The sequence below is a fragment of the Anoplophora glabripennis genome, unplaced genomic scaffold (genome assembly GCF_000390285.2).
Source record: "Anoplophora glabripennis isolate ALB-LARVAE unplaced genomic scaffold, Agla_2.0 scaffold11, whole genome shotgun sequence".
Taxonomy (NCBI): domain Eukaryota; kingdom Metazoa; phylum Arthropoda; class Insecta; order Coleoptera; family Cerambycidae; genus Anoplophora; species Anoplophora glabripennis.
Window position 1 is genome coordinate 501,152 of NW_019416496.1, and position 20,105 is coordinate 521,256.

Sequence of the window (20,105 nt, forward strand, 5' to 3'; positions counted from 1 at the left end):
TCCTGTAAATAGCCTGGAAGAGCTGCAGCTACGGATTAATCAAAAGTGTCAAGAAATCCAAACCAAGGAGGGTGTTTTCGAAAGAGTTCGAATATCGTTGAGACGAAGATGTCGTGCCTGCTTGGAAATGGACGGAGGGCACTTTGAACATCTTCTGCAACTTTGTTTTTTGTTTGTTAAAAGCTTCCTTTGTCGGTCTATTCCTAATAAAATAAAATGTTTGAAAAACATGTTTGAATAGTGGTCCACATCTCCGCAACCGTTACTTTGCGGACCCATGTTTATTATGACTTTTCTGCTTATTTTGGTTCATACTATTACCTCCTGAAATATTTTACACTCTTTTTTTAACACCCTGTATGTAAAATACGTGATCATCCTGCCAGTCTAAGTGCGTATATCTTCCGTGATAGATTAGACATCGCGCGTGAAACTATTCAAAAAAACGTTCTAATGTGTCATAAATTAGATTAAGCTAAAAATAGACGCTCTATCTGGCGCTACACTAAAATTATCCCGTTTACAAGATGAAAACAAAAAATAATCGCCGTCCCCATCCACTCTCCACAGCCCACTGTCCCTTGTCAAATATTAGATTGTTTTCGCGCCCACCACGGCACCCTTGACAAAATAAATGATGTCACTAGAAAGACGTGGGGGTTCTTCCAGATATCCGACATTTTCATGCTTTTTCTAGTTAAGACAATACAAATTGATGACCTTAGGAGTTAATTCGGTGCAGAAAGCAATGCATCCATCTCAATCTAGTACAAAGAGCGCCGCAATTGTGCATTGTGCATTCGTTAGGCATGAAATAATGGCGCTCTGTGCGGGGTTCGGTCATATCTGGAATTGTTAGCTATTCATCAAACGTCCATGGAAGAAAAACCCGATAAGGCGAAGGGAACTGTAGAGTCATGGACGGCGATGCGTCTTTATTTTCTTCGAAATCTAGCAGGCAGGATGGCTGGACAGGATGCTCGGAAGTTGACGGTCCATCTTCCGATATACGAGTAGAGTTAGTGAAAATTTCTTGTACTTTGTTACTTTATTAAAAATTAAAAAATACGTATATTTCTTTGAAAAGAACGTTTACATTTTTTAGATTAGATCGAAAAAAAAATTATAAGATTCAGTAAGTTTTCTGCTTGTTATGATTTTTTTTTAAATTTCTGAAATCATCCCTTAACTTCTGGCTACCCTAACTCTGTTAATTGTAATAGTACAAGAAAAAGTCAATAGAGCATTTTTATGTAGAATTTTATGCTCTACAACTTTTATAAGAAATTTCTTTTTCTAGCTCTTACCCCTTGTCAGTTATCTTGAAAAATCCCTTAATTTTACATTTTTTCATCCCTGGCTGGGGGTTGAAAAAAAATGTACTGTCACTTATTGCTATTATATACCTCAAACTAACTTATATTACAAATTCAGGCAAGTTGACCAAATTGCGATTTGAAGGCCCATTTCATTGGACTATTAAGAGAAAACGCGATTCAAAGTGGCATTTATGGTAATTTTTTCACCCTGTATGTTTAAAATCTTTAAAAATAGAAAGCCTAATGCACCCCATGGTTTGGCATATTTCTTATTCTGAACATAAACTACAAACTTTCTATTTAAGCGTATATTTTAATCGGAAATGTTAATAACAAAAATGTTGTTCTATTGTTCGATGTCATTAAACCTCATTTGGCTCAACTCTTGACGAGACAGCCTCCCGCTAATCCTATGGCTAAAACGACTTAAAACAAAAAACTTTCGAAACCCTTTACATTTTCTTGTCTTTGAGATGAAGTTAAATCTTAACAAATATAGAATGTATCTGCTCACCTTCTTCTATACTAAATACGTTCGATTTTTAGCCCCGTATCCAACTGATTTCTTCTTAAGAAATGCTGTTAGTCCAGGATATTTTTTAATATTTAATTACGTTTTTTTTTTTCATAGCCAAAGTGTTTTCAGCATGGAATAATGGCACCAAAGTAAAGATTTTTTTGGTTTTAAAATTTCAAGCGAATTAAACGATTTTTATTAATGCTTAGTATTTTTTTTTGCGGCACACCATTGCATAAAACTGTTGTATTCGTCTTCATGTCATGCCCTAGAATCTTCCGGCAGTGAATCTGTTACTTCTCTCACTATTTTTGATTTCATTCAACGTCGAAGCAACATTACACATAAAAAAATCTGCCGGTTAAAAATGACGGCTCAATCTCGAGATCCTCCACTGGGCCTGATTTATTCGGTGGTCGTTAATTTAATTACAGGTTAAAATATTGGAATGAGCTATCGGGACGAGCGTATGCAAATGTTATGCAAACACTTCCCCACCCGTACGGCAATTTATTTAATTGTTGGGCGTTATTTATTATCGTCTAAATAATTGAACTATTAAGATTCCAACCGGTTCAAAATCCCGCGCCTCGTGTCGTGAACTGCGAAAAGATAAGTCATTTGCTGGACGTGCTACATGTCATCAATTAAGTTACTGCTTTTATGGGCATTTGTTATGAGGCGGAATGAGGAAGCCTTCAGACTTTTATTGCAAAGTATGTACTGCTAATAATCATAAATCCGAGGATGCGATTGTGGCCTTAAATACTGTTTTCATGAATTATTACGAAAAGGAAAACTCGTATGAACAAGTGACAAATGGGTAGATGGAACGTTAGAACTGAGTTCTAGACCGGATGCAGAAAGTTTGTGAAAATTTGTTTAACAAAGTTTTGAATCGTTAGATATGGATTTAAGTATTTAAAATTTAATTCAACTGGTATTTGATTATTGATCTGCAGAGGCTTTGTACAATGCAAAATGGCAATGGTTAATTGTTAATGAGCGATAAGGCATCAGGGTCGACGTTCGATCACACGCCTTGATGAATCTGCAGAGATCCTGTAGCGAAGTCCGCCTAAGATTTGGACAATTGGTTTCTCAGGATTTTACCCATCTTTAGATTGTCGCCGATTGGAACTGATAACCGACTTGTAAGTCTGACATGGTGCTTCTGTTTTGCGATTTCGTAGTATTCGGAAGACTTTTCAATTTCCGTAATTCAAAACTAAAGTAAATTTCTTATTTTATCAGCACGACGTCGACTGCTCTAGAGACAGCATCGGCCTTTGGAGGAATCGATATCGTCTGCTGCGGCATCTAGTGAAGTTCAAGGAAATTTTTAGAAACTTAGTTAAAAATTTTAATTTCTGCGCAGCGCTTTCTATTTCTTGTGCAAGGTAATTTGGATCGCTTTGCGCATGAGTCATATTTTTTTTAAAGTCAATGTGGACGGGCCTTAAACATTAAAAAAAATCTAGTGTTTCAAAAAAATCAATACTGTTTGCACAATTCATTAAATATTAACTAATATTGGTATGTGGATCATTAATCTGCAAATAAAGCCATTTTATGTTGTAAAATATTATTACAGTTTGATATTTTAAATATTTTTAAAAATAATTTCAAGTTTTTAAGAAAATTACTTGTTATTATTTTTTTAAAGCACACTAGGTGTGAGTCCCTGTGTCAATGACTTCTAACATTAGTTTATGTGAATTATACCACGGTATAAAAGGCAGTATTAAAAAGATACTGAATTCTAAAGAAAATAACAGCATATTTTAACTCTTTTTTCTTATACAGCTACTTCTTTAACCGGATTAAAAAACCTAAAACAGCAATAAAATTAAACCGCGATTGATACGCACGAAATGGAAACTATTATACAAAGTCCGGTTCTATAAGAAAGCGGGGATTGTCGATTAATAGTTTCGCAATCACACGTGCTTGATCATTCATTATTTACATAATTGGAATATGCAAGCTGACTTTAAACCTGATGTGATATGACGGATGGTATAAGGGCAAAAAAAAGCAAACTGCCAACTGTGACACGAGAATGGTCAAACGCGTTACCGTTCCATTTTATTACAATTATTTTAGTTTGTAATAAGGAATGTAATTTTGCTACTCTCTCGCTCTAGTATTTTTAGTAGCGCACGCCATTGTTTGAGGTACACTAGTCTGTTCAGTGACTGGCTACGAAAATTTCGAAAAAAAGGAGTTCACGATGGAGTATGAGAAAATAAGCTTATAAGTGTTTTTAAAAAACAAAAAAAGCCTCCGTATAAATATGACCCCCATTCAAAGTCACATCCTGTAGCATAAAAATAAACCTCCAAGTTCACAACCTGCCTGGATTTGAATTCTTCTATCCATCTTATTTATTCTTCTAACTGCTCAGAATGTCAAAGTTGCTATCGCAGCCCGCTATGTACTTCGACTATCGAAGTGTGTTTTCAGTTCATTTTTTAAGTTTTACTCGAAAATCAGGCTTTTTTTCGAAAAACATAAGAGAGCAGTAATTTGTCGAAAATTGAAAGACGAATCCGAAAATATCATGATATCTCCGCCACTGGAGTATCTAAATATTAAGACAATCCTCAGATTTTGGACAATTTTTACATAAGTACATGTACCCAATTTCAAATTATTTCACTTACTGGTTTTTATATTATTTAAAAAAATTAAAAATATGTTTTGAAGTTTATGTATCTTTTTAATGAAGCGCCCTAGATAAAAACTTTATAGGAAAGACTCCCCTTAAAATTCATAAAAAAATATAGTTTCATTTTTGGTCACCATTTGTGAATCGCTCTGTATACTACAGAGCCTTCATAAATGTTTACAAGCCAGGTGAGAGCCGAGCTTAGGCAACCAACATTTCAGCGCTAGTACAGGTAATGAAAATTCCCTAAATCTTGGCGTCACCAATATTAATGATTCGTTTACAATGAATAATGACAAACTGTTGGGTCTACGTTCGAGATAATGCGGTCGCTGATTGGTTGAATAAATTCTCGTGAAAAATTATACCAGTCACAGCTCGTCCCACAGAATGTTGTGTTATGTGTAATCCTGATCTTATTTTAATAATAATTTTTAATACTACCGAAATTGAATGATGTTCGAAACAAAATTGCTGATCACGTTCTTTTCTTATATGACATATTTATTATTTTCTGGATATAAACAAGGCCAATCACCACTTCCATTAGCAATTTTATAACAAATTCTGCTTTGTTTCATGAAAAAAGTATGTCGCAGACTAGACTTATGAATATAAGACATTCCAGACCAGTTATTTCAGTCTCTTCAGCTTCGAACTGAAAAAAGCGACTGCACAGTCCTTTTATGTTGAGATCTGGTTTTGTGTTGATATATAGTTCATAACTCTCAGTTTTTTAATGAATGAATGAGGCAGGAAGTCGGTCAGTAGCTCAGGAGGTACACATGGAAAATGTTTTTTTAAGACACGGAAGCCATGATCGATGGCCAGATGATTTGCAATTTTTCAATGTTTGTTTTGAATAATAATTACCTCAGTTGGCCGGTGCTTGATTTCTGTATAAATAACGAAGTTATTCACAGTTTAACAACAACAATTTTTCATTCATCACCCAAACTATGACTGGACAATATCATAGTCGGTACCATTATGAACAAAGACAATCATTAGCAGAGAGCTATAAGTCACATTAACTGGTGTTTGTGAGTTTCACTTTATGCTAAACCTACCAGTTTACTTCTAAAGAATAAGAGCAGGTTAGAAAAATATACACGGATGGAGTGAAATGTCAGCAATTAATGAATTTCACTTTTTATTACCAGAAGAGTTATGTGGCCGCCCTATATTCCGATTTCTTTGATTCTCAGAACGTAATTCATGATATTCGTTTCGATTTAAGAGCTATTATTAGCTACAAAACGTATAGATTGATCCTATATCTGTCTGCACGTTAGAAAAACGACTAGTAATAGCGTATAAAGGCAATATGGTATCTTAATCGCTTACTAATTAAGAAAAAACGCGCATAGAGTTAGGTTATCTTATGCTGCACTGCTTGAACTGTAGTTATAAACAATAACTCGTAAATTAAGTTTAATTGGAATGGCAATTTGTAATAGTTTCGTTTTTTCTTCTAGAATAGTAATAAAGACTTATACTTTCAATGTAAATTGCTGATTTATATTGCTTTTTGGTATATTATCAAATCTTAATTTCGGAATAAATAACAAAAAAATTATTAGAAAAGTTCGAGAAATAAGAAAAATAATGTTTACACAAATTTATGTTTTATTTCACAAAAAAGGTAAAGTAAATTGTCAACAACGTTTTTGCTGACGTTTTGAATCTTTGTATATTTGGGTAGTTCGTTTAATATACAGGGTGTCCCGAAAGAAACGCAAGATTTCATATAAATAAAAAATATATTATTAATCAAAAAGTTTTTGCATGTTTTTAAAGGCGGCTTAGTATGAAAAAGGATATCGAACAGATGACCTCGTGACTGATTTAGCATCTCCACTTCTTTTAAGAAAATTCTGTATTACGCTTTTGTTTACCTGCGGTTGAATTTTGTTGATAACTCTCCGAATTTCTGCCTTTAATTCCATAATGGTATTCATTTAAGCAGAATAAACTTTGAACTTTACGAATCCTCATAGGAAAAATCGCATGGCCTAAGATCGCTTACGTAATTTGCGCACAGTCTCAACTACACACTCTCCGTACTTGTAGTGAATTTTCACCATCTTCACTCGCTGTCTCGTCGTGTTTCGTTCCATTTTGTCTAACCGCAACGTACTACAACAAAATATTCTTCGGAATGAATTTTCATTCATTGTACGCCATTTGGCGTACAATTCAAATCCTGCGTTACTTTTGAGACACCCTTTACAAGCTGCTGATTCGCTTGTTTCTAGAGAAAATTACAGTCATCCTCGAGCAAAACTTACTGCTGCCTTTTTGTGTTCCTCTCTACAGTACAGAGTTTTCTGTATAATTACTCTGATATTACCTGCACCTAAACACAGTACTGACACCATTTTTAATGCATTTAATAGCAATTCCCATCAAGTTAGTCTGAAAAAGTGAAGATTCCTGCTTTTCTTATTGATTGCGTGTGGCATTTTAAATTTGGTAAGCCTCCTAGATTATATAGTTGAGGTACCTATTACCTCCTGTTATACCAAGAGAAATAAAGCTGTTAACTATCGGGTTAGAGAAACGGCCTGTTTGATATTTGTTAAATAGAGCTCGAGCTATAAATAAAGTCGTAAAATTACGATATCAGAATGTAATTTGTAATTTTTTTGTCCAATTATTTCAATGATTTTTGGATATTCTTTTATATTGCTTCAAATAAATACCGTAAAACGTTTAAAAATTTTGTGGAAGTAGCATCTGTGCCGACCAATTTGATGTGTCTAATCATATATTGTGTGTCATGTTTAGTCAAAGCCGTTATTGTTTGTGGATTTAGTAATATACACCCCTTATTTGCAGTTCAAAGCCGTTATTGTTTGTGGATTTAGTAATATTCACCCCTTATTTGCAATACAATTCTATTGTCTGCAATATACACATGGATTTGTTGTAATGAGGCCAATTTCTATTATATCACCACCCCATTCTGTGTAGGCAACAACAATTGCATGTCGTGACTGACGCTCATCAACTCCGAGTTGCTATACCTACACGCAAACCATTTTTGACACTAACTACCCATTTTTGACATTAATTACTAAAAACCTTTTGTAAACACCACTATCGCTACGACGATTGCAAAATCCGATTTCAGTATTCGGAGACGCTGAGGCCACGTGGCGAATGATGCTAGAGACTACAGTTGTCCAGCTATGTAGTGGTTGAATGTACTATAACTTTTTTCTCGGAAACTATAAGGCATGGTGGATGGATGAGGCCCTCTGTAGCAGAAAGTTATGTTGAAGAGTCTATATCTAACACAACTTGATATTGCAAGGAAAATCGAAGGAAAACATAGTTGTTCCTTACAAGAATTGACATCCGTAACTTTTGCACATTCTTCACAAACTTCGGCAGATGTTATGCGTTCCGAAAATGATGGCAAGGGATGGATGGTACAAGGGTTGTTATTAACGGAAAGGAAGTTAAAAGCGATAAAACAAAAAGCGAAATGTCTATTACTATAAATGTAAATATTAATGTTAATAAGTATATAGATTAAATTTGCTTTATTATAGGTTTATTAGTTTTTCATTATTCTACTAGTAAAATAAGACGGTTCATATGTGTGGATAAAAGTCCAATTATAAGGTGATTGTGGATAAATGTATTTTAATAACTATTAGACCGATCGAAATAACTCATTTATAGGAGAAAAAAAAAATTGTTACCTGGACTTTTATAAGTGGAAATGGTAAAGGGGCTTATAATAAACGTAAAAAAAATAAATGTGTGAGCAGGGGTGGCGGAGGGTTGATTTGGGGGGTTGAAAAGNGTACGATGATTTTTTTAAGTAGAATTTTTCTTCGAAAAAAAGTGTTTCGGACCGGAAAATATGAATATCTCGGAAACTTCTTGATTTTTTTATCTAAAAAAAATTGTGGTTATTTAAGACACAGCAAAGTATACTTTCACCAAGTTTCGTCAAAATTAAATTATTTTTGCGGAAATGAGAAATAAAAAACGAAAAAAAAGGAAAAAACCTGTTTTTCGCATTTTTCTCGGAAATTTTGAGGTTATCTTCAAAAGTGCCCTCTACAAGAGTTGTAGATTTTTTCATGATCTATAACTTTTGTATTGGATACTTTTTTGTTTGACATCAACTTTCGCCAGAAATCTCAATGATACCATTTTTCACCCCTCTTCAACCCCCCAAATCAACCCTCCGCCGCCCCTGCTCACGTATTTATTTTTTTTACGTTTATTATAAGCCCCTTTACCATTTCCACTTATAAAAGTCCAGGTAACAATTTTTTTTCTCTAAGTGTAATTTGGTTGGACTATTAAGATTAGAAAAATAAATAAAATAGGTACAGGGTTACAACTTTTTAATTGTCCTATACAGGTATCTTTATCATTTTAAGAGTTACAGAAATGATTAAATTTACAAAAATGTGCGGAATTTTATGGCGATCACTGATCCGTTTTTTAATTTAGAAAATTTCGAATAGTTCCAAAGATATTCGAAGAAAACCGATTTTCATGCTATTTTTTTTTTGCCGCATTTCCCTTGTTTTCCAAAATTTTTGCCGTAAAATTCTGTAGATTTTTGCCCATTTCCCCATTTCTATAACTCTTAAAGTAAGGAAGATACCTGTATAGGACAATTAAAAAGTTGTGACCCTGTATATTGAAATAAAAATATGTCGGTCAGCCTGTCTGTTTTATATCCGTATATGGTTTTTGAAAGGAAATGGGCAACGAGGAATACGGTCGATTCGCGTTCTTGCCGCAAACATAACAAATCTGTTGTTAATTCGATAAACAAAAGGGGTCTGTCGGCGCGAATGAGAAAGCAGTGCCGTGACGCGCCGGATTTTAAATTACAATGAGTTTTTTTCACATTCGTGTCCCGCACGGGTCACTAACGCCCGTAACCCGTTCAATTAAGGAAGAAATGAGACGAAGAAGATTCACAAATGAGAAACCGGCCGCCTTAATTAAATTTTTGGCGAGTCACCGCCGAGCATTAATTGTGAAAGTCACAATAGGCTTTCAATTTACTGGAATAAACAAAAGACGGAACAAATCGAATAATTGCGTATTAGTCAGGCTTTGTTGAACATAAAGACGGCGCTAATCATGGAAATTGTGAAACTGATATTGCGTGTTGCTCAAGAACTGTTGTTTTGATGCACGGAGGAATAACGGGACAATGGGTGTAATGGATTCCATGCTTACGAACAAAATTGAAGGTTAACTGGGGTAAATTTGATCACACTAAACTTATTTACGAAAGAAAGATCCACTTTTCAGAAAATCAAGAAAACTAGTGTGTACAGTGTGACCTGAGGTTATACTTTAAAGAAAAATTTTTTATTCAGATGATAATAACTCGCGGGTATTATGAAAGCGTACAATTATTTTTTTGTAGGTTGGTAGTACCGTCCTTGACATCTATGCACAGTTTCAAGTCAATATATTCAATTATTGCAGAGCTACTGGTGTTTTTGTAAACATACGAAAGTGACTTTATCGATTTTCGCTATGTCTGATTTTGTTGAGCAAATCATTCGCATTAAATTTTCTTTGCGGAATGAATATTCTGCCGCGGAAACGTTGAGTATGTTACAAAAGGCCTTTAGTGATGAGGTTATGCCGCAAAAAAATGTTTACAAGTAGTACAAAGACTTTAAAGAAGACAGAGAAAGCGTTAAGGACGAACAGCGTCCACTCTGTGGACACCATTTCAACTTGACCGAAGAAATACAAGCCGAGTCGACGAAAGCATTGAAGGCCAAACCGGAAAATGACTTTTCAGACTGTTTCGAGAGTTGGAAAAAACGTTGGCATAAGTGCATTGTATCGAGTGGGGATTACTTTGAAGGCGACGAAATTACTTGTCTGGTTTTTAAATTTAGTACGAAAAATGTCACTTAAATAATAACCATTTTATTGAGTCTCTCTTGAATGTTTCCTCATACTCACTCTTTAAACAGTTCTTATTATTCATACCTCTGTTTTTTTTCCGTTTCTTTTGCTTGTGAGTAATTACAAATTTGCATTCACAAAAATGGTTATCATTTAAGTAATATAATTCATACATAAACAGTTTGAAAATAGAAAGCAACTGATGATATCAACATATTAAAAAATGGAGTAATATTTATTTTAATAATCTGTTTCCTGTGACGTATTTGTTTTGTTCTATTTTTGAAAATTTAAAAAGCATAACAGCTTAAAAAAAAGATTAATCAAGATTTCGGTCTTATATTAAAATTAATTGTTTTTTTTTTTTGATATATCGAGAATCAGGAAAAATTTAAAACAAAGAAAAGTGATATACGCGTACAATCTATTTATAACTATATTTTTTTATTAAAAGACTCAGAGACAAAATTTTCTTATTATGCGACCCTAAAAAATTAATAAAAATTGAGTCTTTTTTTTTAATATTTCGAAAACCTCAACAATTCGAACAGCTTTACAAGCGTTATTTAATTAGCAACAGAATAGTCTAAAACTTTCCTAATACAACCTTAACCAATTATTTCACCAACGAATAAAAAAATCGTTGCTGTATAAAAATATTTCAAACAACTTTGACTATATTGAGCCTGGTTAATTTCGATGCTATCTCTTGTAATTGTCGTGTACAACAAATTATCCAGACCCTTTTATTTTGGGCCAATTTGACTTTAATAAGCGAGCACGATGCTACCCATAAATTACATAATAACATAGCGTGAATTGCTGCTGTTTTTTTTTTGCAAACTTGATTGTAACACGTAGAGGCGTTTCATTTAGTTTCACCATCTACTCTTTAATATCTCATCTTTCATATACCGCAGTTTCGGAGTTGCCAGCCCTCATCAGCAATGTAACGTGTAATATTTAACGATGTTTTCATTCGTGCTTAAAGTGTGACTTAAAAAAACGCTTATATATGTTTCTCTTACCTAGTCTGAGGCTATTAGATAAATCTCCAGAGATTTACATACGTTAATCACGCTAAATAAACTAGTTTTATCTATGCTGGATTTCTCAGATTGACTCATCATCATCACAAGGCGTATTTATTAACCCATGTAATGCCTGTATGTTAATAATGTAATCCCGTAGAAAATATGGTGATTTAATACATACCACAATCAATTTCTTATGGCTATCAACTAAGCATGATATTGACATCATCGTTTGGGATAATAATTCTGGACGACAAAGGAGGACAAAGGAGGACGAATGAAAAGTATAAGAATAAGGTACTGGTTATAGCGCGTGATTGCTGTTTACCCCACAAAATGGGGTGGTGATAGAATAGAAACTGGTCTTATTAAAACACATCTATGTGGATATTGCAGACAATAGAATTGTGCTGCAAATAAGGGTTGAATTCGTCTATACAGGGGGTGGCGTGTATAATCTATAAAAACTAAACTACAGCTTCCTAACGATGTTTGTAATAGAAAAGTCTCATACGAAAAAGTTATATTTTTGCATTTTTTTTTTCGTAAATTAAAGTTCAATTATGGATCAAAATATTTTCTCTGGAACGGTCCTGTACGTGCTGTAGATCAGCCGCGTAAACAAATCGTCGTGGAAAGATAGAAAGATACTTCTCAATTTTTGGGGATTTTTTCAATGCAAAAGTACAATGAAAAACCTGATATTTTCTTATTATAATAATTAATAGTAATTAATAGTACCTAATTAATAGTAATGTTGGCGAATATTTTCCCAAATTCCAGGTATTCCCCTAATTGTGTCAGCAGCTTTAAGTATACGGTTTCGCAATTCTTCCACTGTAGCAATTGGAGTATTGTAAGCCAATGACCTCAAGTGACTCCAAAGATAAAAGTCCATTTGAGTCAGATCGGGTGACCGAGGTGACCATGGCACATGACCAAAACGTCCAATCCATCGCTGAGGAAACATTTCATTCAAAAGTGTCGTTACTTCTCGAGTACTGTGTGCCCATCTTGAAGATAAAACATGTGTGCCCAAATTTGTAATGCCACATCGTCCAATAATTCAAGCAACCGGTTCTCCAAAAAGTCAGCATATGTTGGTCCATTTAGTCATTCTTCAAAGAAATAGGGACCCACAAGTACATCGCCTATTATGCCAGCCCAAACATTTACCGAGAACCTATGTTGAAAATGAGTTTACCTAATCGCGTGATGATTTTCATCGGCCCATATGTTCATATTATGGAAATTCACTTCATCACGAGTAAATGTCGCCTCATCTATTATACAAACATAAGCAGGAAAGTCTGATTGGCACATTGCCGTAAAAAACCATCTGCAATAACGTATTCGTTGATCACAATCCGGGGGTATAATCCGTTGAACTGGTTGCAGATGATAGGGATGCAACAGATGGCGCCTTAAGCTGCGATGTACGGTACGAGATGAGGTTCCTACTTGCTGTGCGAGTCGTCGAGTACTAATTGTGGGGTATTCGTCAAGATTTCCCAACACTGCATCTTCAACATTAAGGTTTACTTGCTGACCATGTCATTCTCCTCGAGGAATGACACTTCCCGTATCTCGTAGCCGCTGAACGCACTGTAGGATTGTATTTGCACATGGGGGGTGACGTTGTGGCCATCGTTCCCGGTACAACCTAGTCGACGCGAGTGCATTTTCCCCGGCTGCACCATACACTAACACCATATCGACACGTTCGGAAATAGTAAATGCATTCCTTTCTCGGTTCATTGTAAAACTAGTTTGTGCACAAACTAAAAAATTAAGCAACATAAGAAATAAGAATCTAGTTCTTAATGTAATCGATACGCTATTCTTATTTTTTACTTTATAAAAATTACATTGTCACTATCGTGGAATTACAAAATATAAACGTTTGTCTTTGTCTCACTTTGCTTAATGTTTAATAATTAAGTGAATAATGAATTCAATATAAATACAAATTCAGTTGACTGCACAAATTTTTTGACAATGTAACCTAACCTTCTTTTAGTATTACCAGTATTAGATTATACCGATTTAAATTATAAGGTTGCATCTTGGGTCGCATAAAAACATTTCGGCCTTCATTTTCGTTGAATAAATGAAGTTTAATTTACAAAAAAAGCGCGAAGATAGAACATTTTCGTATAAGAGTTTTCTATTACAAATATCATCAGGAAGCTGTAGTTTATTTTTTATAGATTATACACGCCACACCCTGTATAACAATATACACAAACAGTAACGGCTTTGTGTATACCCAATATCCAATGCACGATTAGACACATCAAAATCTACATAGAGATTATATTTTGAGGAAATACAAAAATTAATTTATTAAGAACACTCAAATGGAGATCGTGAATGTAACGACATCCAATTTTTTTAAATATTTGAAATGATCGAACAAAAAATTGCTGATTATAGTATAAAATAAATGAAATCATAATTCTACGATTTTATTTATAGCTCGGCCACTTTTTACCAAACCGCCCGTTTCTCTATACTGATAATTAACAGTTTTATTTCTCTTAGTATAACAGAAGGTAATAGGTACTTCAACTGTATAATCTAGTAGGCTTACCAAATTTAAAATGCCACACGCAATCAATAAGAAACGCCGGAGTCTTCACTTTTTCCCATTAGCTTGACGAGAATTGTTATTAAATGCCTCAAAAAATCACGAGTGCTGTGGTTAAGGTACAGGTAGTTTCAAAGTAATTATATAGAAAACTATGTACTACAGATAAATACGCGAAAAAACAGTAGCAGTTTTGCTTTGTATTTACGTTCGTGGATTAGTGCAATTTTGCATCGGAACAAACAAATTAACAAGCAATATATTATACGAAAATTCAAACCATCGGTAGAAAAAAGCAAAACAGCTGTAAAAACTTTATCTCTTATTTTATTATAACTTTTTTGGCAAATTAAACGATTTTGTCCATCTATATTTCAGATTTGTTACGTGGCATCATTTATGGGAAGCGGCACACTTTTGAGACGCATAAAAATTATACTAAATTCGTTATCCGCTACCTAGATTCTACAGTTTTATAGTTTGTCCTGCCGAAAAGGCAGTTTAAAGACTGGACAGAGCTGTCATATCTATTTCTATATCATGTATTTCATGTTTTTCGTATGAAACGTTATTAACTGTTTTTTACGAAGGAAAAATGTCATGTTCAGCTTGTTTTTGCAATTAATTTTATTGACTTATTGCGTAACATGCAATAAAACAATAAAAACTTCTTTATTGTTGTAGGAAATTTCTTAACAAGTAGTACCGCTGTCATTGAACTTCGATTATTGTTCCTTGCCCCACATACAATGTGTTATAAGTTTAGCTGACATAATTTTATAGACGACAGTAGGTATACATCAAAATAAATAAAAAAAAACCGTATAAGTCCTAAATCCAATAATTTTCCAGAAAAAATCTGCACAAAATAATGAACCTACACATAATTTTGTGTATTGTTTACCGCTGATTTGAATTTTGTTGTGTTCAGTTTTAACAAAGTAACTGGTTTTGTTAATTAATAAAATTCGATAAAGTTGATATCGCTCAATATGACAACAGCGCGACGGAATAAAAAAATGTATGATTGAAGAACTTTTTGAAATTTAAGTTTAAGGATATTTTTTTAATTTTTTTTCTCACGTACAAAATACACACAGAAAATAAAAATAGTGAGAGCGTGACACGGTTTCTATTACATCCTGTATATTTGTTAGAAATGAAAAATGAATTATTTAAGTTACCTAAAATATATTATTTTTTAAGTAACCCATACAGGGTGTCCCGAAATTCATGCAACAAAATTTGGTCATAGATTCTTAAGACAAATTTAGGGGACCCGTATTTTTTTTTGCCAACTGGCCCCCACTTGCGGAGTTACAGCTTACAGCCCCCTGAAATCTGCCCCTAAAAAGTCTTTTTTATATCTCAAAACCATGTTGTACAAGAATCACTAAATTTGGTACACAGGGTTTTTATGAAATGTGGAATCTCACAGTGCTACGCTTTATGGCGAGAAACCCCCTTAAGACACTTTTTCGTGGGCCCCCTTGTCTTTGGAACCAGAAAAATTTGGTCGCAAATTAAATTTTTTTATAAATTATTAGTTAGAAAGCCATTGAATTAGCCACTAGTTAGTTAGAAAGCCATTGAATTTAGAAACTTTTTTGTCTCATGATATTTATTTCGTAAAACGCAATATTTTTTAGGAAAATGGCGAATCACGATATGCATTCGATCACATTTTGACATTTTTCTCGAAAATATCGCGTTTTACGAAAAAAGTATAAAGAGACAAAAAGTTTCTAAATTTAATGGCTTTCTAGTGGACTGATAATTTTTAAGAAATTTAAATATGCGACCAAATTTGTTTGGCTCCAAAGACAAGGGGGCTCACGAAACATTGTCTTAAGGGGGTTGCCCGCTAAAAAACGTAGTACCATCAGATTCCACATGTCATAAAACCCCTGTGTACCGAATTTAGTTATTCTCGTACACGAGGGTTCTGAGATATATAAAAAAAGATTATTCTTAGGGGCGGGCCTCAAGGGGCTGTAACTCCGAAAGAGGGAGCCACTTGACAAAAATAAAGAATACGGGTCCCCTAAATTTGTCTTAAGAATCTGTGACCAAATTTTGTTGCATGAATTTCGGGACACCTTGTACATCATATGCTAAGAAAACTACAAAAATTAGTATTACATTATTGGAAAGGCGAGCGAAAATGAATAAACTTGTTCGTTTCAAGATTGTGCCCGACAGTAATGGCACAACCAACAACCACCTTCCGATTACATACCATCAACTCCAATATAACGTAGGTCAGCGAGACTAACCGGCTGATAAATCGATTATTTATGCATATCGACTTCACCCTCGGGGTGACATCGATTACCCTCGTTTAGAAACGTCGAACAAATGCATACAACGTGTTATTATAACGGTTGGAATAGGACTATTAATTGTAGACAATGGAGATGTTGCTTCAAACTGACAAGTTCGAATTTGTCGGTGATTTATTAGGGCTTTTGAAACAAATCTCACAATCAGTCTAGAAGGTTTGCGACTTTTCCACAGCGAAAATTACATATAAAAAATCTTTTTTGCGCTGCCGTTCTAGAAAATATACAATTGTATGTAAATAAAAAAATGTTTATCCAAAATTATTCCCAAAAAACATATACTTACCTATTGCAGATTAATTTATATTATTTAAAAACAGTAAATGTACTACTACAATGTATTGTCTATCTGTCATTTCGAGAGACATACCGCTCTCTTCCTCAGAAGAAGTTCTGGAACACTGAAATCCATTTTGTTGCAGGTGCACCAGCTGTACAGAGACCAAATATCGAAAAAACCACCAAAGACTGTTGGGGAGTGGTCGGCGTGGAGTCCTTGGAGTCCTTGCTCCAGGAGTTGTGGAGGTGGCATCACACAACAAACTAGAAATTGTATCAACACACCTGCAGATTCAAGGTCAGTACGGAAAGTTTGTTAAATTTAAAGTGTTGTTTCTGATTTGGACAAAAGATGACTTTTTGACAATGTTTCCTTTTAAAAAATCTTCAGTTGAAGGATCAGTGACAAGTTTTTGGCTATTGGTGTTTCATACTCGATAATATGTTGCCTTGACTCCACTTTTTCACATCCATCTTGATAAAATGAGCTAATGGTGATTCAAAAAAAAAAAAAATATATTCCTCCGGAAAGGAGTTGGTGAAATTCTCGGCTTTCGAATAATTTAAAAAAATATGTCCTCATGGAATAATACAAAAGACAGTATTAGAAAAAACTGATCTAACCTCAACTAACCACGGTATTTAAAGAACATTTATTTATATCTGAAGATGAGCATCACAACCTTCTCAGTCGGCATTTTGTAATTTTTCCTGTGTAAATGTGACCTTTGCGTTAAGGGACACCCCGTATAAACAGCCTCGGACTTGCCGAACGAAAAAATGCCTTTATTATTGGCACAAACGAATAACAAATGAAATCTGACCTTATGTCCATCGGCTGTGGCAAATGGCCTTGTGGATTATAGTCACGGGCTGACCGCTGTGACAATTTATTTGAAATAACAGAGATGGTCTAATTACAGCCAATTAAAGTTTATTAGAAAGAGGCTACATACTCATCTTTGTTAGCTGATTAAAATTCACCACACATGTAATCAGCATAGTTTCTGTAACTGTACTATTTAATTCCAAAGTCGTTAAAGTCCGTAGTTTTATGTCCCAATAACGCAGTCTACGACAATCGGCATGTCTTCGATACAAAACAATTTCTCTGGAATCCTAAAATGTGCAAATTTGTTTAGCAAAGAAGCTTTAATTAATCGTATAACCAAAGATTAAGCATTCTAATGGCTTCTGAAGAATAGTAGCAATCTCCTCGCGGGCAACTCATAATTTCAAACACATCACTTGGCACGAGATGCATATCTTACCGTGTAAACACGGTGATAATCATAATCAAAAGCTGCTCTGTGTTGTTGTATCTCATTCGCCGCAATTACCTTATTAGAATGTCATGTGCTTTCGCTCGGAGAACAGAAACGACTAGTTCAGTTTGTTATCTGGTATAACATCAACAATTCGATGTACTGTTGGTATTTCCTGTCCACGTAGGAAGCCGCGCGTTTAGAAACATTGAGATTTGTTCATATTCCACGCCCAAAGACAGGTGTAATCGGTAACTGCATCCCAATCCGTTATCTATGCCAATCCGTATTATTGTTATGTGGTCCAGACGGTATCTGTTCCATATCCATATTTGGTGAATCGTATATCCACGGAGATTTTTGGCTTTTTGGCTTTCAAGTATCACTAGAAATGAAAATTTTTCTATGTGCATAAAAAAACGTGAGCTTAACTTTTGGCGGCACAATGTGTTAAAAAAATTCGAAAAGTGTCATATTTTTCTTCCTATTTAATTATGTATCTTTTCAAGAGTTGATTTTAGGCGAAAATGGAAGAGGAAACAAATGTTTGTGATTAAATTTTTTACAAAATATGACTAGTTACAAATCGAATGAATCATGATTATTATTGTAAAAATCGAAAAATTCGCCAAAAATGGGGTTAAAAAACATTACTTTTTAGTGAATTTTTTTGGGGTCTTTAAATTGGGTATAGGACCTTCATACTTGGCTCAAGAAAACTTCACGTTATGTAGAATCACCACACCAAATTTCTCAAAATCGGTTCTATAGATTTTGCATAATAATTTTGCAATCCAAATTTTGAAAAAAAATTTGCAAATTTTCAAAATTTTGCACAGCAAAAACCAAGGCCCTTAGTTACTTGAAAATTTAATTACATATAGAAGGGCTCTCAAGCTTTCAAACTTTTTTTGAAAAATCTGAATCCGTCTATTAAGAGAGCTCTGGCGCTTAAACATTGGTCGAATTTTTGTAGTTATAAACAATTAGAACTTTGTGAATATTCAAGTAAATCAAATTTTTTAAAGCAGGTTTTAAAAGTTCTTGGAAAAACGCTTCTTTAAAAAAAAACAGAACGATTGATCAATTAGTTACGTAGTTATAGCCGTCATTTACACTAAATGTACTGGGATATCCGGGCTAATTTTTCGAAAAATATCTTTGGTATTCCGAGTACTTACCATGTCTAAGATTACAATACTTTTCTTCATTGTCAACCTACTTTAAAACGTGTTTAAAGTTATTTATGCAAGCGAGAAATTCAATAAAATCGTACGGGTGGTGGTGGTGGGGGNACGTTAATTTCTAGGTACCCCTTTGACCCCCCATAACTCCGTTAGGGGGCACATTAGGAAAAAAAATTATAGGAAGGACTAGTTTTATTTTGACCTCCCCTATACACTCCCGAGAGATTAGGAGGTACTTACCGGACACCCTGTATAATTGGGTAATTTTATTTTAAGTACTATTGAAATGTAGGGAAAATGTGTTTCACAGTATTTTTTATACTTAGTGAAAGTCCATTCTTCCGCATTTGTCTAAATAATGCCCAAACTGTATAGTAAATATGTGCTACTCCCACTCCGTGTTTCACTGATGCTCGACTGTAACCATGACCACCCCTGTAAACACTTTGTAAACGTATTCAGAGTTTTTCAAACGAATTTTGCAGGTCTGCTTAAATTGACTGCGCATTATAAATTTAACATTTCCTTTTTAATGTGTTTCATAAGACTAATCTATTTAATCATCTAGATAACATTGTAAACTAAATTTTAAATATATTTTTTTTTTACTATAAAAAAGCCCCCCGCACCAGCCGCCATTGATCATAACACACATGTTAGAAATGCATTTATAATGTCTAAACACCATTGGCACAAACGTACAATTAGCTTAAAAATGTCGCGGTTGTAAACATGGCCGGATTGTGGATCTCAGAGCAGCAAGCTGTACGGAGGCCTTTTTTCTAAAAAGAAACAGAAGAAAACAACGATTTAAAATTTCAAAACCTAAACACTTTTTGGTTTGATTATAAAAGAAAGCAGCAAAACCCAAGCACTTTTTTGTTTAATTTTGCCAGATCTTGCCGAGACCCTCCGATCTTGTGAGGTATGTGGCTATAAACCCCCGTGGCTCTTCCCTAGACCTGGACCTAGTGGTTATATATGTTTT

At 34.3% G+C, this 20,105-nt stretch overlaps 1 protein-coding gene across 1 annotated transcript in view; it reads left to right on the plus strand.

The window, feature by feature from the left end:
- Positions 1 to 20,105, plus strand: part of LOC108908312 (thrombospondin type-1 domain-containing protein 4) — a 159,691-nt gene that overhangs the window by 16,797 nt on the left and 122,789 nt on the right. Inside the window, exon 2 of the mRNA XM_018712338.1 lies at positions 16,809 to 16,963. Coding sequence (XP_018567854.1) covers positions 16,809 to 16,963 — 155 coding nt within the window. The remainder of the gene's footprint in view (positions 1 to 16,808; positions 16,964 to 20,105) is intronic.